This window comes from Lissotriton vulgaris, chromosome 1_1 (assembly GCF_964263255.1).
Source record: "Lissotriton vulgaris chromosome 1_1, aLisVul1.2, whole genome shotgun sequence".
NCBI classification, from domain to species: Eukaryota; Metazoa; Chordata; class Amphibia; order Caudata; family Salamandridae; genus Lissotriton; species Lissotriton vulgaris.
In genome coordinates this window covers 1,411,311,795-1,411,338,701 of record NC_141685.1, presented here as the reverse complement: position 1 = coordinate 1,411,338,701, position 26,907 = coordinate 1,411,311,795, and the positions used below count along the sequence as shown (strand labels likewise).

The 26,907-nt window shown below is 43.9% G+C and overlaps 1 protein-coding gene across 1 annotated transcript in view; it reads left to right on the top strand.

Annotated features, from left to right (window-relative positions):
• SLC26A3 (solute carrier family 26 member 3) overlaps positions 1-26,184 on the top strand; it is a 99,315-nt gene extending 73,131 nt beyond the window's left edge. Inside the window, exons 17-21 of the mRNA XM_086967204.1 lie at positions 1,563-1,799; positions 9,546-9,600; positions 11,488-11,633; positions 12,566-12,637; positions 24,364-26,184. Of these exons, the coding sequence (XP_086823330.1) occupies positions 1,563-1,799; positions 9,546-9,600; positions 11,488-11,633; positions 12,566-12,637; positions 24,364-24,387 (534 nt within the window). The 3' untranslated portion in view covers positions 24,388-26,184. The remainder of the gene's footprint in view (positions 1-1,562; positions 1,800-9,545; positions 9,601-11,487; positions 11,634-12,565; positions 12,638-24,363) is intronic.
• The last annotated feature ends 723 nt before the right edge of the window (positions 26,185-26,907 follow it).

Here is a 26,907-nt window from a genome sequence, read left to right as displayed (position 1 = left end):
TTTAAGGTATGAGCAAAGTTGACCCAGGGCTGCCACCTTTCTAGAGGGACTAAGCATGGGCGGAAAATCCGTTTCGCTCGCGGATTTTGCGGATTTTCGGTAAATTCGCAATCCGCGAGATTTGCGAATCTCCCGCAAAATCCGCAAATCCGCGAGCAGCGGATTTTGCTCGCACTGTTCGCACTGTTCGCGTGAGTTCGCGGCTTCCCAGTCCGACTTCGCGCCCCGCGAATAAGTGCAAAATTGCAGAAATACGATCTTAGCAAAACTGAAACTACTTACCAGGTTCAAAAGTTCAGGCTCATCATTAGTAGCCATTTCCTGTAGTGCTTCCTGAGGGGCCCCTCCAGAGTTCAGTTGCCAGTTGCAACTATTATGTGACCCTGCTCTGAACCTCAGAATAGTTACACATATGCCACAAAGGTCCTGAATTACAGCTAAGGGAGACAAGCAGGAGCCAGGCTGGAAGTTCAAATCCATTAATCAGCCCCTAATTCATTATTGTCAGTTGGGGCAGGGCAGGTGTTGTAACTAATTTTGCAACAATGAAAGCACTTAGCAAGTGCAAAAGATCACTAATCAGGAAGCACTAAGGAAGCAGGTGCCAGCTAAAAAAATATTCTGTGACACATTAATCAGCCCCAAATTAATTCAGGTCACTTGAGGCAGGGAAGGTGTGCTTGCGTTGCCACAATAATGTACACTGACTGGACAACCAGAGGGTGCTGTGATGAAACAGAGGGTGGGCCAGAGGGTGGCATGAGTAGTCAGAGAGTGGCAGTGGTGACAGAGAGTGGCAGTGATGAAGAAGAGTGTCCCAAACAGGCTGGACACGTAGAAACAACAAGTTCGCGAAACTTGCGACCCGACAGGTAAGTTCGCAATTTGCGACATTGTACAAAACCCTCGCGAACTGGCAGAAACCCGCGCAAACACAAAAACAAAAAAATCCGCAAATTCGCGAGAATTCGCGGATTTGCGGGTTGCGAGTTCGCAAATCCGCAAAATTCGCGAACGCGAGATTCGCAAAATTTGCCCATGCTTAAGAGGGACCCATCATTAAACTTTTAGGGAAGTCCCAGACAGTGGCATAAGACAAAATGATAGGATCCCCTGCACAATATGAAAAGTGTCTCCCAGGCCTCAATATCTCATAACGATTCAATGGCTTTGACCCCACCCCAAAGGACTGGGGTTCCCTTATTTGTTTGAGGTCCAGCAAAGAGGATTGTCATTGATCAGACCATAGTTGCCGAGTTCTTGAATGAGGTGAAATGGATAATGAATTCAGAGATGTTCCGAGCAGGGGGCCCCAAATTATTTTTGGCCTGGGGTCCTAAAATCCTTAAGACATGCTTGAATAGATAACAACAAGCGTCAGGAAAATGAGAAAGTGAGACATGATGCATAGGTGCCTATAAAGGGCGAGGAGGGCGGACCACCAGATAGAATAAATATCTCACCTAGGACAGGAAAGGCAAAGTTGAGCACTACACAATGAAAGAACAAATGTTTACATGGTTAAGAATTATTGGTTAAATTATATATTTGTTTTCATACAGAAAGGGGTGATTTGCACTAGTTATGACTACCAAGCTTCTGATGATGAAGAAATCGACAATAACCAAATCGAGGAACTGGACCAGCCCACGAACACTGCTGACCTCCCCATAAACATTGACTGGAACTCCGACCTGCCAAACAATATCATAGTTCCCAAAATTGATGTCCACAGTCTGATCCTCGATTTCACATCTGTCTCGTTTATGGATCTTTCTGGCACAAAGGGCATTAAATCGGTAAGTAACTTTATTAACATGTGGGAACAACTATTAGGGTGGTGGCTGGGTTGGTTGGAGGGACTTATGACACTTTGGAAAAAATGCAGAGCAAAAAAGAAAATAGGAGCCCGTTATATTGGTCTGACCTTGGATGGTGCTACAGCAGCCCCCTGCTCCTGCTCGTACCATCAACTGGAAAGGTCTCTGACTCTATTGAGTGTAAAAGAAGGCCAGTCAGACCCAACCCCATCAGACAGTTTGGCAAAAAATTAGCGGTGAACCTCCTGTCAGTGATGGTTTCAATATCCACTTATTTATTGAAGAGGCAAAAGTTGAGATCTCCTCAACAGATAATCAATGTAACTCCTTTGTTTGCATGAGGAGTTCATGTACCCATTATTCCATGTGCATCCCAATGGGTTAATAGTCAAACTTTGGTACAGAGATAACGTGCTGATCATAAACAGGTCATGGTGCACAGTGCTAGTTTAAAGACACAATAGCCTTATATCTTGTGCAGCCTCCAGCAGCCCTGCCTAGTTCCATGAATTGCGAGTTTAAATAACGCACTTTGGGTATTTTTCCAACATAACGACAATTCACGAGATTGTCATGCACAAGAACGGTGTCCCAAACCATGTAATTCCTGTTTCTCACTTCACTTCATGCATAAAAGCTGAGCTCCGATACTGTTTTTCAAAGGCCACAAGATGGCGCAAGTTTACAATGGGAAGTATAGAATTCTTTGTATTTATGATGTGGAACTACCGTGTTCTTCCGGCCCTACAATCAAAAGCATCACATGCCTTCAAAGAACAAGTTGCTATCAGTATTTTCAGGGCACAAGTCCTAAACAAGCATTGGCATAGCCAATAGGTCTCGCCTTTCGGACCTTATAAGTGTTTAGATATCCGGCACAGTATGTGGTGGTGGTAGTGGAGGTGGATGTGGTAGTGGTGATGGATGTGGTAGTGGTGATGAACGTGGTAGAGGTGGTGGACATGATGGATGTGCTGGTGGTGGACAATGTGGTGGTGGTGTATGTGGTGGTGGTGGTGATGGACGTGGTTGTGGTGGTGGATGTGGTGGGCATGGTGGACATGGAGGTGGATGTGGTGGAGGTGGATGTGGTGGTGGTGAATGTGGTGGTGGATGTGGTATTGGTGGATGTAGTGGATGTGGTGGTGGTGGATGTGGTGGTGGATGTGGTGATGGTGGACATGGTAGTTGAGGATGTGGTGGTGGTGGTGGTGGTGGTGGACGTGGTGGTGGATGTGGTGGTGGTGGATGTGGTGGGGGACGAAAGTGGAGGTGGTGGAGGTGGACGTGGTGGATGTGGTGCTGGACATGGTGGTGGTGGATGTGGTGGTGTTGGTGGATGGGGTGGTGGTGGTGGATGTGGTGGTGGATGTGGTGGTGGTGGTGGACGTGGTGGTGGATGTGGTGGTGGATGTGGTGGATGTGGTGGTGTACATGGTCATGGTGGACGTGGTGGTGGTGGACGTGGTGGTGGTGGACATGGTGGGTGTGGTGGACATGGTGGCAGAGGTGGTGGTGGACTTGGCGGTGGATGTGGTGGTCATGGTGGATGTGGTGGTGGATGTGGTATTGGACGTGGTGGTGGTGGTGGACATGGTGGTGGACGTGGTGGTGGTGGTGGACATGGTGGTGGACGTGGTGGTAGTGGTGGACATGGTGGTGGGGGTGGATGTGGTGGTGGGGGTGGGGGTGGATGTGGTGGTGGGGGTGGACGTGGATGTGGTGGATGTGGTGGTGGTGGACATGGTGGAGGTGGTGGTGGACATGGTGGAGGTGGTGGAGGTGGTGGTGGATGTGGTGGGCGTGGTGGTGGATGTGGTGGGCTTGGTGGTGGTGGATGTGGTGGACGTGGTGGTGGATGGTGTGGTGGACATGGTGGTGGATGTGGTGGTGGACGTGGACATGGTGGACGTGGTGGTGGTGGATGTGGTGGTAGTGGTGGAGGTGGTTGTGGTGGACATGGTGGTGGTGGATGTTGTGGTGGACATGGTGGTGGTGGATGTGGTGGTGGACGTGGGGGTGGTGGATGTGGTGGTGGACATGGTGGATGTGGTAGTGGTGGTAGATGTGGTGGTGGATGTGGTGGTGGTGGACGTGGTAGTGGTGGATGTGGATTTGGTGGAGGTGGTGGACATGGACGTGGTGGATGTGTCTGATGTGATGGTGGTGGTGGAGGATGTGGTGGACATGGTGGTTGATGGTGGACGTGGTGGTAGTGGACGTGGTGGTGAATATGGTGGTGGTGAATATGGTGGTGGTGGATATGGTGGTCATGGTGGTGAACATGGTGGACGATGGGGTGCACGTGGTGGTCGTGGATGTGGTGATGGTGGTGGACGTGGTGGTGGTGGAGGTGGATGTGGTGATGGTGGTGGACGTGGTGGTGGTGGTGGAGGTGGATGTGGTGGTGGTAGTGGATGTGATGTTGGACGTGGTGGTGGTGGACGTTGACATGGTGGTGGTGGTGGTAGTGGATGTGATGTTGGACGTGGTGGTGGTGGACGTTGACATGGTGGTGGTGGTGGACGTGGTGGTGGTGTTTCAGGTGGTGAAGGAGGACGTGGTGGTGGAGGACTTGGTGGTGGACGTGTTGGAGATATGGTGGTGGATGTGGTGGACGTGGTGGTGGTGGACGTGGACGTGGTGGTGGTGGATGTGGACGTGGTGGTGGTGGACTTTTTAAGCACTCTACTCGTGCTTGTGGCGGCATCCACCTTGCGGGAGCGAGCTGCGGTGTGGCCACTATAATTACAAACAGCGCGCCGCTACATGCTCCCGCAAGGTGGATGCCGCCACATGCACGAGTGCGAGTGCTTGAAAAGTGAAGACCGATTGCTAAAAGCCCTCTCATATTTTATTTAATTTTATTTATTTAATGCGATTTTCTATAGCGCAAACATTACCTGAAGGTGTCAGAGCGCTTTACAAAAGAACCAGTTAGGCTGCATAAGGATTTAGGAATACATGAGTTACATAAAAGATACAAACAGGAAAAAAAAATTGCAAATGTACAAGTTGTAAAGTCACACAGGGAAGAGATACAAATAGAAAAAAATGCAAATGTACAAGTTGTAAAGTCACTCAAGGAAGAGATAAAAATGGATAAACTCTAAGAATCACATAGGAATGGTAGTGAGTACAAAGGTCTAATACATAAACCAGTGGTTAGAGCTATCTCTATATACATGTATATATACAAATAGTAGATTTTCTCAGGATTCCATTGTACCGGCGATTCGGCTTGGACAAGTTTATATCACATATTTACAGAGTGAAAAGAGAAATAAAAATAAATAAATAAATAAATTAAAATAAAAAGGGGCAGAGAGCGGTATGTGGGGGGGAAGAGTTGGAGGCTGAGATTGGTGAGAGGAGAGAGGGGGACCTGAGGGGGAGTAAGAGATAAGGCAGTCCAGCGTAAGTGAAATGTCTGAAGGTCAGCAGGATGGAATCCAAGGGACCAAAGAAAATGACAAGAATCAACAAAATGGCGGACCCGGGTCGTGGGCATCGATGGAAACCATCTCAACATGGCAAGATGCACCCAGGGCAAGAGCGACAACAGGAGAGGGTCCCTAAATGGCAGGGCGCACATGAGTTCCGGTCCAAAAGTTACGAGGGCCAAGTCCAAAGAAAACCAGGGAGCCGACCCAACCGGGGAAGAACAAGAGGGGAAAAGGAGCCAGACAGTCAAAAGGAGTAGCATGTTCAGTATTTGCACCTCCTTTCACCACTGCTGCACACACATGATCCCTGGTGTAAATGCTACCAAGCTCCTGTACTGGGCACCACAGTCCACCCGTGTCATTAGCTGGAGGGGTGTTAAAACAAATCACCAGGTCTCCAACCAGCTTTCATGCTTGACAAAAAGCTGATGGCTATCTTGGCTCCCAGGGGGGCGTTAGCCGCTTCATCATATGTAGGGGGTGAGCGCTGTAATTAAAATCCTCTCCCGGTGCGCGCTGCCTTGGCGAGACCTAAAAAAGAAATGGGGGGACAAACCTAGTTAATCAGAATGCAAGTGGCATCATGGCGTGTCAAATCAATGCATGTGACATCACGGCGCAGAACATTACGGCATGTGACATCACAGGAAGTGTCATCATAGGAAGTGACATCAGATTTTACGCCCTCGCATATATGTTTAGCAGGTCTATCAGGAGTACATTGGAGCACATTTTGAGTATACAGGGGAACCCTCTTCATTTAGGCAGAAGACTAATACTTTTGAAAGCTACACATAAAAAAATATTGCCTTTTGTCTGCGTAAACTTCCTCTACCCAGTGTGCTTTACAAGAAACAATAGTGGTACTTAAAATATTTGAACGCCTCCTCAGGGGTAGTAAGCACTATATACATTACATTTATTCTGTGTAAATACTGGGAAAGACCAACACATCTGACATACTTAAAGTGCATGCATATCTCCCAAACAGAGCCTGAAGTAAGTGAAAGCTGCCTTTCTCAAGTATGTGTGAAGTGCTACCAAGGCGTGATCCTTTGTTCCCCCTCTGCTACATTTGCATCAGGTGTGAGGCTCCTTACCAAGAGACTCCAACAATGGGATGCCTGATGACCCCTCAGATTCGGCCTTTGTTATGGGCCCAGCAGGAGCCTTAACTAAGAAAGCCCCCTTCCTGCCTGCACGTTGTTGCAGTTCGAAAGCTGACAACAACGTGCAGGCGCTGCAGAATGTGTCCCGGTGTTTGCAAATTACACCGGGACCAGTTCAGCATATTTTTTAGTGGGGCCCAACTTCTTGGCAGGGTGGAAGGCGTCCACCCTGTGAAAATAGTGGGTGGACGCCGTCCACCCACATATACCCCCGACTCGTGCCCTGTGCATTGTGTTCCTGGCTGTAACACATCCGAAATGTGCCAAGTCTGGAGAGAAGAGAAAACCTGGGCTGGGGGTATATGTTTTCTTTTGTGCGTCCACATGTGGATTTTCTTTTTGCTTCAGCTAACAAAGTAACAGAAAGGCCAGAAACATAAGATCTCAGAAGCTCTTTTTAGTGGGAATCCTACTCAGTTCCTCCTATGCTGCTGCAGCCCAAAATGCGTGAGATGGCATGACCTTTGTTTTTTCTCACAGTAGGGAGAGAGCTGAGGCTTGCCAAAATATATTGACCCAACTCCTTAGATTCAGGGTAAATGCCAAGTTGGGCCTAGTCAACAATCTGGAACTAATCATGCTGCACCTGTCACATGGTAAAACATCTGCACAAGAGTAAGGACAGATTTATTTGGCAAATCAGTAATCCTGAGACCTCCCCAGTGCTGCAACCGCGCTCCGAGTCGGTCAGTTGTTGTGACTAGTATTATCATAATTTATTAGTAGGCTGAGGCAGCTGAGATCCATGCTGGGGCCTCTCTAATATGATCCTGTTTCAGTTTGGTTACCATGGGGTCCCACATGGAGAGCTGGACAGATTCCCGTTAGTTCCCTTCCATTTCTAACAGTTTTAAGATCTTAGAGTTTCACGATGCTCAATTGGATTTAATTTCTGATATTTATATGTTTCTCTCATCTTCATTGCTTGATTTATGCTTGCGAGAAAGTGTCACTCATAGTCATTGAATGTCACTCATAATTACACTCAAATTATGAAAATGTCACTCATAAGCCATTTGAAACCTTTTCATCTATGCTCCAGAAGAGATCACATGAAGGCACCAGATTGCAAAAACTGGTCTTGTTGCTAGTGGAGATTGAGTGTCCATCGTAACATGGAATTCTCCGGACTGAGAGGCTAATTTACCTTACTGTCTTAACCTGGAAAATATGACATCACGTCATGGAAAAGACTTTGCTATATAGGATTTTTAAAAAAGTGCTGTCTGCCCCAATCCTTAGGTAACACTGCTTCCCAGTGGTTACTCAACCTATTATCAACCACTCTCCTCTTTTGGTTCCATTTTAATGCTTCCTAAGGCTTTAGCAAATGCAAGCCTGTTCTGCTTAACAAACAATGCGTCTTATTCTGGGTTTGAAGACAATCCTCTTTATGATAAGAATGGAGCAATGTGAGACTAAGGAGCAAAGGTAGAACATTTAATAAGTTCATGGCCGTGACCTCTTTCTCAAGTGAGGCGCAGGTTTGTTTGTGACAATAAACCTGCTATATAAATGTCTTATCAGTGTGTCATGATGAATCTTTTACAGGGGGCAATCAGCTGTGACCGTAATCCGTGGCAGTGCACAGCTGTTTACTGAAGCAAAGCTCTACTGAGAGTGCAAAACATATTTTTAGATCTGGTTTGACACCGCCGTTGTGTGAAACCTATTGTTACCAGTTCTTTTCAATATACATAAAATGGGCTTTATCTCCATTATTAGGATTATTTCTCTCTCATCTTATACTATTTGCTGTTTGGTGTATCAAACTGTCTCCTACGCGGTGCTTGCATTGCAACACCTGAGGAACCATTTCACATCTCAGGAGTCCACTAATTCAAGACAGGGTCGATTCTTTCCCTCACAGATGCATTGTATTCAAAATGCAAGACAGATGTATTGGCTTTGCGGAGCTGGTTTCTTTCTTGCACCTTGTCGCCAAACGACACCACGTAGATTTCTTTGTACGTTCATGGGTCTGCATGAATGATCCCCAGGCTGCAATGAGTGCATGCCCATTTAATCTGGAAAATCTTGTTGGTCTCAGCCATATGAAAAGCATTCTTGACTCTTGTCCAATAGGAGCAATCCAGCCCGAACTGCCAGGCAAGATCCTCCTCAAACCGGAACACAAGGAACCCAAGACTGGGTTCACCACGATTTGAACTCTTCAGTCGGCTGTAGCTTGGTTTCAGTTGCACAGTGAGCTCAGGACCAATGTCTGGGCATACCCTTGGCCACTTGGGGCGGTACAAGAAACACACAAGAAGTGGTGGGAGGATGCTTACAATAAGTCTAACCACTAGCAATCGCTCGTGGTAGCATTCTAGTCCATTATTCTTTTGCCAATCATGCCACCATTAGTTTGGACCTAGCTATATGCAAATCAGTTTTAACGCAGCCCCACTAGGAACAGTTCAGCCGAACTGCCCGACAAGGTCCTCCTTGAACAGTAACACAAGCTTGGAAGAATGGTCTGCCACACCTCCCACAGCACATTATAACAAACAAACTCAAACATATTTCAGGCTTGATGGTCTTCATCGGTGAGGCATAGCAGCTAGGTACCATGAATAAGGAGTCGGTGCCCAGGCATTCCTACTCAACTAAACGAGACTCAACAAAAAACAATTTTTGGTTTAGTTAATGCTAACACAAAACATTATGTCATGCCCAACTAGGTCACTTCAGTGCAAGAGAAAACACGCAGTCTTGTCCCATTTCTTTTCTCTGAGAAGTAAACAAGGTATTAGGAAATATAAGACTGTATTATTTACCACTAGTGTATTTTCTTTTCTTTCTTGTTATTGCATATATATATTGAAATAATGCTGCTTCTACTAGAAATTGATGAAGTTCAACTGACTTGCACATTGTAGTCATGTTGTTTCTAATCAACAATCGTTTACTGCACAGCAGTATTGGCACCCAGAGGCCATGACATCATGTTCCAGTAATGGGATTCAGGCGCGGGCCGCATTATTTAGAATAAGAATAACAGATCTCCAAAATATAAGTGCAATGACTGTTAATGTCACTGATTTATTGGGAAACACAGCATGTGGACACACACCTTTGTCTAAACGTTTGCTCTGTTTTTTGCACAGATTGTGAAAGAATTCATCAGGATTGAAGTTGACATTTATATTGTGGGCCTAGACAGTAAGTATTGTATGGTATAATTTCAGTTGTAATGTTCTATTCCATCCCTGAACCCATAGAGGGCAGAGTTAGTGGCTTGTTCTGCACAAATACCAAAACAGATCAATTTTGGTGAAAACTGTGGCAGAAAACACTGGCACTTAAGGAAAGTGTACTTCCGGTAGGTAGTTATTTCCAGGAGAAAGGGAGGCTTTTCATCCACCAAGAAAGAACATTGAATCTTAGCTGAATTCTACAATTACCAATTGTTACAACTTGTGTATACCGTACATACTATTTAAATAAACAATTCTAATCTGTTTCAAACTATAAATACCCCTTTCATTTTTTTATAAAACGTTTTCTTTTTTTGCCTAAATTTTGTAAATAGATATTTTTACATTACCTGTTTGATTAAAAAAACTATTTAATAAGTTTCATGTTTGTAAAAGTAATAAGTGCTTCCTGAAAGTTTAATTATTCATTAGACTTTACAAGATCCATTAACTTTGTGTTACCATTATTAAAAAGGTTTTAAAAGGTTGGTTAAAGTTCTAAACATATGAAAAACATTAGTAATGTTTGTTGAAACAAACATTAGAGGTGTGGCGCCGCGGCCAGGGCGACTGACTCCGGAATCTGGGGATCACGGTTTAGGCACCGGCGGCAGATTAGCCCATCACCATGTGACTCTGGGCAATAGCTTGCTTAATCTTCCCGACGGCCCCCAGCGCCTAGAGACCCTTACGGGTGATTGTGCGCTTTACAAATGTGGGTTAATATTATTATTATTATTGGAAAAAAAAATTGTAACAATAATATTTCAGATAGTACCAAAATGTATCTATACATTTTAAGCAAACAAGCTCAAACGTTGTCAGCTTTATTAAACTTTATTTCTTTCATGCCCGACTAAACTAACAGAGTTTAAAAACGTCATTGTTGTTTGCTAAACAGATAGGAATATCTATTTAACATTATTGTTATTGTTAATATATATTTATAAAGCACCAAATCACCATCGGTCTCTAAGGGCTACCACATTGACCCAAAACCTAGAGGTCCCCTACTGCCAGCTGATCGAGCAAAGGTGGGGAAGCTTATCCAAATGCCTCAGTAAATAAGATGGTCTTCAATTTCCTCCTAAAAGGAAGTAGCGTAGCTTCCCCACATAGGCTCTCCAGTAGCTTATTCCAGAGCTGGGGGATTACCACAGAGAAAGCCCAACCCCGTCCCCCCCCTACCCCCACCCCCACCCAGTGTAGCTCTGTTAAAGCGCAAATTTCTCCCGGATGAACGAAGACAACAGCCAGGCATATAAGGCTTCAGTCGATCTTTTATATAGCTGGATGCCGCTCCATACTGAGCTTTGTGTGCAATGCACAGGCCCTTAAACCTGACCCTCTGCATTAGCAGACAACAGCCAGGCATATAAGGCTTCAGTCGATCATTTATATAGCTGGATGCCGCTCCATACTGAGCTTTGTGTGCAATGCACAGGCCCTTAAACCTGACCCTCTGCATTAAACGTTTGACACTTTCAAAACGTTGCAGAAACTATATGTAACATTTTAATAAACACCCTAACCTTTATATAGTGTTTAAAGTTGTCTAAGGCTTTTCACTAAATGTTTGGTGACATCACCTTTCTGAAGGAACACACATTAAGCAGACATTTGGAAATTCTACCACATGACCTGAAGAAATTAAATTACACAGGATCACTCTTGGTAAAAGTAATTCCACAGAAGTGTACATTGTGTGTGATTCTATGTGTGAAAGCCTATATACAAAGCTAAGTTCGGCTTTCAGAACTCCTATTCACTGTCAATGTGTGTGCAATCTGTGGGCATGCATATCCCTTACCTTCTACATTGCCGGTTTTAAATTCCTCTTCTTTACTTTTAGATGACATTCTGGAGAAACTTCAAAGATCTGGATTTTTCGATGAAGAAGTCACTACTGACATATTTTTTCTCAGCATTCATGATGCAATGTTACATATACTCATGAAAAGAGAAATGGCATGTCCACCACAGTACAGCTCCGTAAAGGTAATACTAATTTCAGATCTACAATAGCTGCTCAAGTGACGTGGACAACTCTGCACTTGTCCCAGGGATAAGATTACACCCCACACAGCAGAGTATTAGGGTCTCATTACATTACATGTGATCCTTTTATTCTGATACGGCTAGTGCCAATAGTTAGCAGCCCCATCGAAATTGTAAGATCCTGCGGATCCCAGGTGCGTCTCTCAAGCACTTGCCTGCTCAAGGCATTCTCTCTACGGTACTCTGTGAGAAAATGGGGAGTTACTGAGGAAATTAAGAGCAGTAATTCTGATTACATAGTCATGCCTCAATTCTTTCCTCTCAGAATTCCACTGACTTCCACTCAACCCCATCCCAGGAGTTAATGATGCCCTGGTTATTATTAGCTCCTGTATTGTGGCCCAAAATTCAGGGCACTCATAATGAGGCCCTTAACATAGCTGATATCATGTGGAGTTGAGCATAACTCACTTTGCTTGTCCAACAGCAATAACAACAACCAAACCAACATTGAGAGCTCCCTTGAAATAATTTTTCCATTACACTAATGAATGTCCCAAAGAAATTTGAGGGAAAGCCTTTTAATTGTTATGCAATATACAGGTTAGTTTTTCAAGGATGCTGTTACATAGTTTAATTTCTGAGTTTCACAAGTTGTAGGAAACCAACTTCTCCTGAATGATTAATGATAATTATTAAGGTTGGCCCCTCCATTTTGGATTAAGTCCATCCATTCCGCTAGGCCCACTAGGATGGCAAGTAGCAGCTCTCATCTTCTTTATCTCACAACAATGTACCTAGAAAAATAAAGATAATAAGCATTTTGGAAATGTATTTTTAAAGAGTTTTGTGATGATCTCTGAATGAAAAATGCTAATAAATGTGAAAGATAGATACTTTGCTAAAATAAATGCAATTTCCTTTTCCAACAGGAGAAAGGCACACATATGTATGATAGCGTGGTTGAATTCCAAAATGGAAACCTCCGCAATAGGGAACACACAGTAAGTTTTCTCTTTTCTATTTCTGGTGTATAAGTCGTTGTTAATGATCTTCATTTTGCAACTGGTGATAACTCTTAATTACAATTTGGTACCAACATATTCAGTCATCTATTTACTCCTTCACAGATGTCTGATTTGAATGGTCTTAAAAGGAACAGACCTATAGAATTCTTTGTCATGAGCATAATAGTTATTTTCCTTCCATGTGACTAGTGGTCGAAAGGTTTGGTCCGCGTTTTGAGTTTTAGAATAAATTCCTCATATTGTACCGATTAGCTTTGGACTTTCCATAGTTCAGTATAATTTTCAGACAACTTAAATGAGTGTCCAGTGAAAATGTGCCCACAATTGATTTTTAAAAACAAAATTTGGAAAATTCTTCATTGACTTCCTATTTCCGTCAATAGAGATTTCTCTTATTGCCTCCCTCCAACAGAAACCTCCCCTACTAGTCCATAGTTACAGTCTAAAGCAATGACATATACACAATAGGCCTATCTAAAACTTCTACCCACATTTCTTTGTCAACTACAGCTTTCTCCAGGGTTGTCCCCTGAAAGGTTCATTGCTGTGCCCTCCCATCCATGACCAGTGATACAACCTCTTTTACCATGTCATTCAAATTAATTGTGAACATTTCCCCATGAAGAAGCTGGCTCTAAAACAGTAGCCTCTTGGAAGAAGCATTGGGTTTTGCCAAGGCTACACATTTCTTTTGATTTCAAAGTGCACAGGGGCAAGGAGGATTTCATTCACAAACACCATACATGAAAACCTTAATCTTTCTTAAAGAAAATAAGGCTTACATTTGAGCATAACAAACTGCAGGAGAAGTCCCAATTTCTCAATTGACGTTAAGCAATGGTTTTAGTAAATTATGCAATTTTCACCCTCTTCATTAATTGCTCCTTGATACTGGCCCACCCCTGGCCCAAGCAAGCATATGTGGATCCACACAAGGAATTTTCTTAGTACCCTGAAATATCAAGTAGATGTGGGTGAAATTGTATAACACAAGCAAAACTCATACATTTTTAATGACCCCAATTTTATGACATTTTATATTTTAATTTTGGGTAGTTATCACCCTTTGGAAACTGGCTTGAACACAAAATGTATCACAGAACAATACAACTGGAGCTGTAAGACATTTTCCCTTCGAACCAAGTCTATGCTGGAATCTCATGTACCTTTTGAATCCAAGGTATGCACTAGTATTCAGACTCTACATGGAATATTAGCTATCAAACTCAGAGACATTTCAGGTGAATTTACGTAACCTTTACAAACAAAATCAACTCTTGCAATATTCACATCTGTAGTAGAAACTACTGGTCCATTTCTAACATTGGTCTGCTCCAAAAGGCCCAGGAAAATCTGCCACAACCTATAAATATGCTGCGTTTAAAGTACTAAGCGCTTTGCAATCAGGCATCTACTTTAGGTAAGAATATAAAAAAGTTCTTTTAAATGTTGCAAATGTTGGCTATAACATTCTTGAAGATAATTCATCTGCTATTATATTGTATTTGTGTTTACTAATAGCCTTTGATTTTCCTTGATTATGGGTGTGGCAAGGGAGTTAGGAGAAGCCATGGACTTTTCTGAGTCCTTTTTGAGCAACAGTGGTAAAGCTAATAGAGGGATAAATGGGACTGCAATAACATTTGTCAATCCTCAAACACTTTCCATGATGTATGCTTTGCTCTTGCTAGTTGTGCAACTTTAACGAGTCCATGGTATTTTGAAGGTTAGCTGAAGACTTAATTTCGAGGATTGTGTAATAATTTAACCACTCTATTCCACTACAACCTGTGAAAGTGGCTGTGGCACCGATTAGCAACAATGGGGATAGAGTCCAGTAGTAAAAGTATGGCTTCCTTATATTTTATACCTGAACCCCACTTGTATGAGCTACCCTAACGAGGGATAAAAGTACAGGGCCTATTAGTTCCAGAACTTTGGTACAAACTTTACACATATTTCATTGGCATGTGCACAATATCTACTTAACATTTTCCTAAATGTAAGTATGCTTTTAGAGTAGGACACTCATTTGGCGATACATTATTCGCAGAAATTGGCAGTACATCAGTATCTATGTATTCATGCAAGCCATGTGTCATTCTCAGACAGGTGCAACTATGTAAATCAGCCACCACCACTCCTATGCTTCTTTTATCACAGTGGAAGACTATTATGGGATACCAGATCAGTCCTACTGTGATCCCAACACTGCACTGCTCAATAGAAGCAAGAATTGTAGCATATTTGCAAACCATGCCTAACCCTCACGCAGTGCAATGGTTCCATTAAACTGGAGCCTGGGGGTGTCCCAGATTTCCCTGAAAAAAACATATGGCAAGCTTTGCACTTTAACCATGTGAAGTTGAAGTCTCACACATAGCTATGTGTGAAGGAGCCAGGGAGAGGCAGATGGTCAGGGAAGGGTAAATGAGTGTGAAGAGGATAGAAAGGCACAGGCTGTGACTCTACAATTTTTTAAACACTGGAGTTGAACACTGTTGTGCTATCATGACACATAACCTAAAAAAGTGCCTCGCACCCAAAGCCAGTTTTTTCGGCCATGCCCTCAACAATTCCTCTTCCTGTATCGAAGGCATTGATTGAAAAATGAACAAATTTGTGGTCTTACTGGATGCCATCTTCTGGCCCTCCTTCTTTTGGGTCAGGATGCCTATCACTGCATCTTCTCCTAACCACAGATAAGTACTATAAGTTGATTTATCGAGGTGAAAGCTCTCTTGCTTAGTTCCATCCCGACTGGGTTTTGAGACATTGATTCACCAGTACATTACTGTCAAGCAATTGTTATTAGAACATTGTAATGTTGGGAGCTCTATTGTAGACAATGGAGTGATCCATGCTTTTAAGGGCCGGTAAAGGCCCGCAGAGCAACATTCCAATGTTTTACAAAGGTCTCTCGGAGCTCGGGGGATTTAAATCCCCTCGAGCTCCGAGAGGCCTTTGTTTTATTTGTTAGAATATTCTGCCCTCCAGTGGCAGAATGTTCTAATAGCCTTATAGCCCTTCGTTGCAGGGCTATACCGGCTATTAAAGTCCCGGGCTCTTGTTAAAGTCCCTCGCCTTTGGCTCGGGCCTTTAACACGGGAGAGGGCCTTTAATAGCTGGTATAGACCGCAACGGCAGGCTATAAGGCTATATTACAAGAATGATGTGTTGAAGCCAATCAACTCCTTCGTATTAAGTCAAAGGTGGCAATGAAGACCCAAGCTAAGAGGAAAAGGGTTGAGGGAATGGGGACAGAGAGAAATAGAGGCAATCTTGCAGGTCAGTTGTTGAAGGATCCGGACTGTATTGCCAGGTACAATGTCTTTAGTAAAATAAAGGTTAGGTCTCCTCTTAAGAGTGATAGAACTCAAATTGCTAAACAAGTCTGTCCATCCAAGGGAAGTACAAGACGCAAATACCACATACAGGGACATACGCGGTGCAGGCAAATGGTATGCTGTAACAAGCTCAAGGTGCACCCTGGAAACCAGCATGGGTGCTGAAGATGAAAACCGCTGCAGCACCCAGAAGGAAGGTGACTGAATGGGAAATACAATATTGACAAAAGGATTAGAGTAAGGATAACAAGGGAACTGACTTAAGCCACCCGGGTAAAAACAACAAAGGTGAGGGATTGAGTCAAGCCAGGTAAAACTAATTACAGTAGCAAAGAGTCACAGCAACCACTATTGCCAGACAAGTGAGCTCAGTGTGAGAGGCACCATTGACCATGAAGCGTGTCTAGATATCCTCTAGTGGCTCGGGCTGCAACTCCTACTCTGAGAAATGTGTAGGTTTATGTGTCAAACAGGGCAATTTCTATTGTTATGTGCTGTCGCTTCATTGTTTGCCTCTTCCTAAACCTCATTGTCTCATGACCTGACAATTGGCAGGTTTCGAGGCTTTGTCATATAAATATACAGTGTTCCAAAAAAAAAAAAGAGTTCAACAAAATATTTTTCTGTTAGCCATCAATTTTATTTGTATTTGTATCTTACAAGGAAGCATGCAATACATTTATAGAAATACATAGCTGATGTTCTTACTACAGTGTAGTTGTGACATAATCTGTAATAATTTACACTTCCAGTTGAGTTGTGATGCTCCAATGTCTACTTTCAAAGCCTGAAGGCAATGTAAAGTGTATCACTCACCAGAATTACAATCCTTGTTTAAACAAGGAAAAGATAGAAATAGCTGTTCACCTCTTCTGAAATGTGTTTCTCTGAGAAGACCATAAAAGGAAATTAGTAGAAAGGAGACATGCATTCCAGTACGTGTTATTGCACAGCAAGAATTCATTACACAAAAGCAACCTTGCTGCATAATTCTACATAATTTTCCAGAGTGCTGCTGTTTTAGAATGTGACAAACAATCTGCATGTAATAATTTTTTGCAAAAGATTATTAGCTGTATATTCATATTCACTGCAGGCTATGCATATATTTTCTACAAATAGGGATTAAACTGTAACTTTAATCTGAAAGGGTAACAGTCCAAGGATGTAAGCTTTTCCAGGGTAATGCCAGTGGTATGACAGAGCATTTAATAGAATAATTGCTCCATATGTCTAAAAGATATTGCAAACCACCTTGCATTTCATGACCTTATTAAGGAACCCTTAGAGTTATTCTTCTATATGACCAAAGAAACCTTCTGTGACTTGAAATATGAATGTACGGGTGAGGGTCCTTCAATCCATGTGTATAAATGTGTAATTTCACAAAGTAGAGAAATCGTTTGCATTAGTTCCATCCGAGGAACCTTTTGACCCTTCTGGCATTAAAACGTGTCTTACCCACTGTTATCCTAGTTTACTCCTGAGGCACAGCCGGGAGACGTTGGCTGTTTGGCTTCTTTTAAAACTTGTAAAATTGTGTTATTGTGTGATTTTACCTTTGTTTACTTCGAGCGAAGCTCGCCAGGGCACTCCCTTGACCTTAGCCCCCCCCCCGCGCAGCCGAGGTCAGCGCTGACGCGGGAGAGGGAAACCCGGTGCAGACGCCGATCTCCGCCCACGGGTAACCACGCCCACGTTCTCAGCCACGCCCCCTCTGCCTTGAAAACGCGCTGAATACGAGTGCCGTTCAGATCCTAGTTTACTCCTGAGGCACAGCCGGGAGACGTTAGCTGTTTGATTTCTTTAAAAATTTGTAAAATTGTGTTATTGTGTGATTTTACCTTTGTTTACTTCGAGCGAAGCTCGCCAGGGCACTCCCTTGACCTAGCCCCCCCGCGCAGCCGAGGTCTGCGCTGACGCGGGAGAGGGAAACCCGGTGCAGGCGCCAATCTCCGCCCACGGGTAACCACGCCCACGTTCTCAGCCACGCCCCCTCTGCCTTGAAAACGCGCTGAATACGAGCGCTGTTCAGATCCTAGTTTACTCCTGAGGCACAGCCGGGAGACGTTAGCTGTTTGACTTCTTTTAAAACTTGTAAAATTGTGTTATTGTGTTATTTTATCTTTGTTTACTTCGAGCGAAGCTCGCCAGGGCACTCCCTTGACCTTAGCCCCCCCCGCGCAGCCGAGGTCAGCGCTGACGCGGGAGAGGGAAACCCGGTGCAGGCGCCAATCTCCACCCACGGGTAACAACGCCCACGTTCTCAGCCACGCCCCCTCTGCCTTGAAAACGCGTTGAATACGAGCGCCGTTCAGAGCCTAGTTTACTCCTGATGCACAGCCGGGAGACGTTAGCTGTTTGGCTTATTTTAAAACTTGTAAAATGGTGCTATTGTGTGATTCTACCTTTGTTTACTTCGAGCGAAGATCGCCAGGGCACTCCCTTGACCTTAGCCCCCCCGCGCAGCCGAGGTCAGCGCTGACGCGGGAGAGGGAAACCCGGTGCAGGCGCCAATCTCCACCCACGGGTAACAACGCCCACGTTCTCAGCCACGCCCCCTCTGCCTTGAAAACGCGCTGAATACGAGCGCCGTTCAGATCCTAGTTTACTCCTGAGGTACAGCCGGGAGACGTTAGCTGTTTGGCTTATTTTAAAACTTGTAAAATTGTGTTATTGTGGTATTTTATCTTTGTTTACTTCGAGCGAAGATCGCCAGGGCACTCCCTTGACCTTAGCCCCCCCGCGCAGCCGAGGTCAGCGCTGACGCGGGAGAGGGAAACCCGGTGCAGGCGCCAATCTCCACCCACGGGTAACAACGCCCACGTTCTCAGCCACGCCCCCTCTGCCTTGAAAACGCGCTGAATACGAGCGCCGTTCAGATCCTAGTTTACTCCTGAGGTACAGCCGGGAGACGTTAGCTGTTTGGCTTCTTTTAAAACTTGTAAAATTGTGTTATTGTGGTATTTTACCTTTGTTTACTTCGAGCGAAGCTCGCCAGGGCACTCCCTTGACCTTAGCCCCCCTCGCAGCCGAGGTCAGCGCTGACGCGGGAGAGGGAAACCCGGTGCAGGACACGCCCCTGCATCAGAGACCACGCCCCTATTCTCCCCATAAAATAATGTGTTTACACCGGATGCGCAGCGGACGGGCGCAGCGGGCCGAAGGCGCGCCTAAGGCAAGCCCATCTGGGCCCGTCCGGACCCAGACGGCCCCAGGCCCGGACACCATGCCCAATTTTCCTAGGCGCCGTCTTACCTATACCCGAGACATGCTTCTGGCACTGAATCCGCGTAAACACTAACTGTAAATACATCTATACTGGAGATAACTCTTTTACTTGCTGTAGTCTCTGCAACCCGCCCCGCGCCGAGACAGAATGCCATGGCCCACAACTCCGCCTCCTCAACTGTAGGTCGCTCATCAAACACGCCCACGAGATAAACCTCCTTATTTTAGATCACGTCATTGACATTCTGTTTCTCACGGAAACATGGCTTACTCCCAATAACGGTTCTGATATTGTTAATGCCCTCCCTCCCGGCTACCAAATCTGCTCATTGAATAGACCTCTTGGCAGAGGAGGTGGACTGGCTATAATATACAAAGATCACCCCATTTGCAGAATCAATGATGGCAACATTAAAGATTGTGAAAGTTGCCATTTCACTCTACAAATCTTGCCAGAAACGTCTCTTTCTGGGTTGCTAGTATACCGTCCCCCAAGCCCACTTGCCGAGTTCCCTAGCAGACTCATTGATCACATCACCCTTATGGCAACCACTTCTTCTAACTTCCTTTTATTAGGAGACTTCAATCTCCACTTTCTGGACCCAACCGACACCCCCGCAGCCGATCTGCTGCTGGACCTCTCTTCCGTTGGCCTATGTTTAATGAATCCACAGGCCACCCATGACAAAGGCCATCTACTGGATCCTATTTTCACAAATATTCATGACCTTAAAACCCGCGTGCCCCTCCCTCTTCCATGGATAGACCACTTCCTGATCCCCATGGACTGGCATCTTGATACTTCTCCACTCCAACTGCCTAAAGCTAGAGCCCTCATCAGACGTTGGCACAAACTTGTACCACAAAAATGGGCATCCAAGCTCAGGGAATCTACCCCTTCCCCTACTCGAAACCCCATAACTGCCGATATTGAATTTAATGTCTGGCTCACCCAATCACTGGACAGCCTCCTACCTCAATCTAGCACCCTTAAACGAGCCAAGAGAGTCAACCCCTCCCCCTGGTACACCCCTGAACTGAATGTTCTACGGAAGGAATGCAAGAGGACGGAACGCGCATGGAGGAAAGATAAGTTAGCAGATAAGAAAGACGCGTTCCGGACATCTATAAGAACCTACAAACTTGCGCTTCGTAAAACCAAGAGCTCTTTTTACGAGGAAAGAATTAAAAACTCATCCTGCTCTGCTCAGGAAACTTTTACCATTCTAAAAGAACTTCTCCATGTCCCAGATCCCCCGCGAAATCCCTGGACCCAAAAGCGGCGGAAGATAAATGTACCAAATTGGCAACATTCTTCGATGAGAAAATTCCAAAAATCCTTGCTTCCCTACCTTCCATCGATATCGGTCACACAGGTGGTGACAGTCAGAGTCCTCCCCCTTGCCTCAGTTTGTCCCCTGACTCCCGTGCACCCTATCTTGATACCTTTGCTCCAGTAACCACAGAAGAGGTAACCGCGATGTTCGCCACAATCAAAAGTGGCTCTCCCAGCGACCCGGTCCCCTTGCGCTTCCTCAAGAAAGTGGCCCCCACCACTCCGCTCACTGCTCTCATCAACGCTTCTCTACTGCAGGGAGAAGTCCCTCCTAGCTGGAAAGCAGCTGTTGTTAAAGGTCTTCTTAAAAAACCCTCATTGGACCCGCAGGACTTAGCCAACTATAGGCCAATTTCCCTCTTCCCAGGAAATAGCAAAATCACAGAGAAATTAGTGAATAAAAAGCTATCACTATTCTTGGAATCTAACAACTTGCTTAGGAGCTCTCAGACGGGCTTCCGCCCAGGTCAGGGCACAGACACCGCCCTCCTGGCGGCAGTGGAGAAGGCCAGAAGCATTTTAGATACAGGAGGATTAGTGGCAGTGATCCTCCTGGACCTCAGTGCGGCCTTCGACACTGTCAATCACCAGGTTCTAATCCAGCGTCTGAGAGACATTGGAGTGAAGGGCACGGCCCTGAAGTGGCTCGCGTCATTCCTCAATTGCGGATCCTTCCAAGTCTGGGAGAATGACAGCCACTCCCCCGCGGTACCCCTCCGCTGTGGAGTACCGCAGGGTTCGTCACTTAGCCCGACGTTATTCAACGTTTACATGTCCCCGCTGGAGGAGTTGGTCACCCCGTTTGGAGTGACGATTATCAATTACGCCGACAACACCCAGCTGGTGGTGACCCTCTCCCACCCCAACCAAGAACCTTCCAACCTCCACAGCTGCCTTACTGAAATTCATGGTTGGATGAACATCTCAGCACTGAAACCTAACGGGTCCAAGACCGAAATCCTGCTTTTTGGACAAAAAGGGCCCTCCCTGCCACCCAACACCTGGCCCGCCTGTTTAGGTGAACCCCCTGTTCCCAAAAACGAGGTTAAGAGCCTGGGTGTATGGCTTGAGAATGATCTGACCTTCAGAACCCAGGCAAAAAAAACGGCGGGTATCTGCTTTGGAATTCTTAGGGCATGCAGGAAGGTGCTTCCCCTGCTCCCTCCCACTTCCCGGAAAATGCTGATCCAGGGCCTTATTTTGTCTAGGCTGGATTACAGCAATGCCATCTACCTGGGAGCCCCTGAAGCCACATTTAACACCTTACAGAGAATCCAGAACGCTGCTGCCCAACTTCTTACCAACACCCCGGCCAGAACATCAGCAAAGCCAGCCCTGAAGCAACTTCACTGGCTTCCAGTCAGAGAGAGGGTGGTTTTCAAGGCCCTCTGCCTGGCACATAAACTCCTTCACAACAAAGGTCCCCCCATCCTTAAAAACTTCATCACTCCTTACAAAGCTACCAGGTCACTCCGGTCAAACCACGAGAACTTCATCACCGTTCATAGAGTGAAAAAAGCCCGGTCTGGAGGCCGCCGCTTTTCTGTAAACACAGCGAAGCACTGGAATAGTCTCCCCTGGAAACTGAGAACAGAACCAAATCTCCTCCATTTTAGAAAAGCACTGAAAACCCTCCTTTTCCCCTGATCTTTCCGTCTTTTCTGTACTGCTCCCTCCTGACTTTCTAGGTTCTCGCGCTGGGATGCTCACGGGTTACTACGCGCTCTACAAAAACCTTAAATAAATAAATACAAAAGATTATATAGGGTTAAATAAGGCTGCTTCTCATGCAGACCTTAGCTAGTGATGTACAGGTTTCCCGAGGATCTTATTCAGTCCTCTGTGTGGTTTAACATTTAATGGCAGCCATTACATCAATTTCAGTTAATACTCTAATCGCACAAGACCCAGACATGTAAGTAGTGGGATAGTTTCTCTTTCTATATTTTATTCATCCAAGGCTTTACCATCAAAAGTGCCAAAGCCACATTAGAGCTCTTCCATCAATCGGTACAGTAAACCCAGTAACTACAGCAACAAACCTGAGTTGCTAAGCCTCCATGTCTGGCCAGTCCTAAAAGTGTGATGTCTTGCTTGTCAAGACCAAACCCAAATGGTGTAGATCAGTGACAAGTGAATGTCAAATATATCCAGTCAGTTTGAACAGAAGTTGATAACGCATGAATAGCTCTGTCTGCACAAGAAAAATGAGTTACTTAGTGTAATTTCTATTCAGAAACTTCCCAATAAAAAGAGTCTTATGAAAAGGTCCCTCTTGCAAGGGAATTTATTCACTCATGCAGACATTGTAAAGATGATCGGTATATTATCTGACTCTATGATGTCTGGGTAGAAACAGGCAATTGCAGTGAAAGCTTCCTCTAATTACCATTACATTTATCTTAAAAGTTCACCCATTTATGCTAGAAGAAGAGGCAATATATATAGAAAGAGATATCACAAGCCCCAAAATGATCATAATCCTCTACTAAGAGGGATTTTGGGAAAAGAGAATGATGAACTCCAAGCACTTTAGAATGTAGCAGCAAGTGCCAGTACTAATCGGGCTCTTCTGATTTATATCTCACTGATATAGTGATACAAAATGTATACATTTTGCGCACTTGACACAACAAAACCTACAAGCAAATCATCCTGAACAAATGTTGGTAGAATCGTTTCTCCCAAAAATGTTTGTTGCTGAAGAGTTATCCAGGCTACAAGGTTTTCCATTTTTCTCTTCCACCACAAATACTTTTTTCTTGTTGCTCAATTTACATGAATCTTCTAACACTACCATAAGCACAAGACCATTAAGTGCACCAACTTGGTGAAGCTTGAAATAAATCATTCTTGAAGGGGTTGAGTTTGCATGTCCCCGGCCACCAACATGCTTGCAAAATACTGCATTGTCTGCCACAGAATGTTTAAGGTTCTAGCATTGAATTGTGAATCTTTTACAATCTTGATTCACCTTACTTGAAGGGATTTGATCCTAAAACCCTAGATATACATCCTGCTGTAACAGCAGAATCCTACTGAAACTACCAGATCAATGATAGCACATGCAGGAAGATTCCACACGAAGCCTCTATTTAGGTGGGCAATTAAAACTTGCTTACTTTGGTTTAGATCATGGTTTATTTGGCAACATTATTAAGGTTTGATGCCCTCCGATATTGCTAAACAGAAAGCTAATAATATACTCATATGGTCTTATTGGCAAAATAGAGTGAAAAAACGCACAGGGGAAATACCATTACTCACAGTATCAGACATTATTAGCATCAGACTCTGAATTTTTAATGTGAACTAATATGTCATAACAATGTGTGCAACCAGCAGTAAAGCATGGTATTCCTATTTGGGTATTATTTTGGCCACACAAATTTCTCTAGGCATTACCCGGACGAACTTGCATGGGCAAAAACCAGGGGTTAAGTGTAATTTGCTCAGAACTTGTGATTTGTAACATGACACAAACAGCATTTGCTCCCAATTTTTGTGATGATGGAGATTACTAATGTTTCATGCTTTCTTAAGAAAACGTTAAAAATATCACTTCTCATGAATTTCTCATACATTTAGCACATGTACAACATATTGTTAACATGTATATTTGAAGATCTGCCCAGTTTGGCATGTTTGTTGTGGGCACTCCCCCCAAAATTAATTAGTACACATTTAACTATTAGTTATCAAGAGCTATTGTGATTTTGTGAATGAGGAATATGGCTTTTCTATCTGTACAAGGAAGAATACTAATTACATGTCTGTTTTCTTTTTAGGGGCCAGCTGAGACAAGATTCTAACAGAAATTGTTAAAACAACACTGGTGTCCATCTCAGGAATGGCACGCGAGACAATGCACAGAGAGATCCACACTTTGAAGATGTAATATCAGACGAGGGTGTGGCAACGATATCTCCAATATTGATATAAGACAATGTCCTTTAGAGTCTGTTTCCTAAAGACGTAAAAGATCTTTCTTCTAAGGCCGACTTGGAAATATCTACCTTAATGCTCCTGTGCAACATGCGGATCCCATTATGAAATCGCAGCGGGCTGATTCCGTTTTTCTTTCTTCAGGTTTGAAAGATAATGATGCTGTTGGGTAACAATAACTTGTTAGTTACAGTGCTATGACAACCATTACATCAAGGGCTATTTTAGAGCAAGTTTTTATTATCTGCTATATTCTGTACATCTGACATTCCAGTTTCAAGAGTAAACAAGTTCCAGAGGATCCAACCGATTACAGAGGAGGCCACTGCTACTAATTTACACAACAGAGGAAAAGAACATTGTGTTATATTGTTTCTCTGCAAGAATTCCAAAATAATGGAGCTCCTTTTCCAAAGTACTTTTAGAAGCGGAATTATATGGGATGCTTTCTTAACAATCTGAGGGTAATAATTCTCTTCAGTTTGTCTATACAACAGCATTTCTGTATCGTGGTCCAGAAGATCTCAGCACATTTCTCTTCCTGCATATCTCAAGAAACAGGTCTGTGGAGAAACCAGTCTTCACATGGAGAACAAATGACTTTCTTTTTACTTCTTATTAATGATACAGTTGCCCTTTTATGCTGTAAATTTGAGCAGTATGCTCCTAGTTTTCCAAAGGGCTCCAGACAGGAGTGTGCGATTACAGGACCCACTGGCCTACAGAGCAGAAGTATCAAGGTTCAGGCCGCATCAATGATGCCTGATTTGTACGTCTCCATAGGACCCTTTATTTCATAAAACATAAAATGTATCAGTAATTACTCCTCCTAATATTTGTACTTTTCTTGTAATCTCAAGATAGGCCATAGAGCTTCCGATGTTAGTTATCACCTAAAGAAACCATGTATCATTAATGCATTTTATATCTCCAGGCTCAGTTATGACCTCATGCCCCCCTCCCCCCAACACCAGGCAATACATCTCTAAGTGCGAACAGAGATAATGATCATGTAGTATCACAGTTACAGTGAAGAAGGGATTGTCTGAAAGGTTCGGTTTAAACAAAAAGCACATTTTATCAGAATTGGATTTGCACACACATGAATTGATCATTTGGATGTTACATTGAAGATCAAATTGACAATTTTAATCCATATATTTATTTAAAATATATTTGAAAAACCAAATCCACATTCAGTTTAGAATAAACATGTTGCATGAATATGACAGAAATGTTTGGTGGCAAGAAGGTGACAGGGGGGGGACTCAAAGTTTTAATTGCATTAAGTTGTTAAATATCCTCATATTTTTAACTCAATATTGAAACCTCTCACCTGCCATTGTATAGTACTGAAGCTGACATCCTCCCAACAAGACCACTATTCCCGTAGACCCCACACAACTGTCTGCAGTCACTTAGCATACCATTTTTCGATATTGTATCATTAACAACCCTAGCACCTAATCTGATGTATAGTGCAACTAGTGTTAATATTTTCTGTGACACCAAAAGGCTGATTAATTCCATGGGTCTGTCAAAATTACCCTTTAAAAATTATTTAGCTGGGAGTTTGAACAATTGTGATAGTCAATTCCTTTGAATATGATTTCTTTAGCTATTAAAAGGTGAATATTTTTTTGTGCCCTTGCACCACGACTAAACGTATTGTCTACTGGCTGATGTGTCCATTCTCAATCATTCATTTTAGCAATAAGCATTCTACGCGCATTAGTTGGTCTGTTTATTTAAATCTCCTGCGGTAACATTGATTGCTGAGAATTGTCACAGCATTTATCTACTGTACGCAGAGCTGACACTATGGGTCCATGTGGCACATGTGTTCACATGTTTAGGTTGAACAGCGAGGTAAAAGGGACTGGGTGTGAGTCCAGAGAATAAGCAAATCATATACAGAAAGTGAATTTTCGGATGAAATATCACAAAAGCAGAGTCTAGGGGAGAGATCAAACAGGATATTAAAAATATGTCACAGGCAGGACGAGAACACTTGCAGTGCTGCAAGTACACACCAAATTCTTTTGTCCCACCAACACATGACAAGTCTCCCTTGCACCAGAACCTAATGAAGAGGAAGACATAATGGAGAAAGGCAGAGACAGGTTAGCCTGTGTAAGAGAGAAGTTTCAATGTCAAAAGAGTATAATAAGTACAGAGGGAATAAGAAAAAAGGTGTAGGAAGAGAGCAATGATAAAAGAGAGCAAAACTGAAAGATAAAATGGGTTAAAAAATAGAGAAGATTAAAGTAAGTGACGGAGAGATATAAAGAGAAGTTAGAAATAAACAAAAAGATAACCTGCGTTGACAAAGCCAATTGTTCTCGCATAGGCGGCTAGCCTTTTGGGTTAGTCAATGCTTCCTTTGT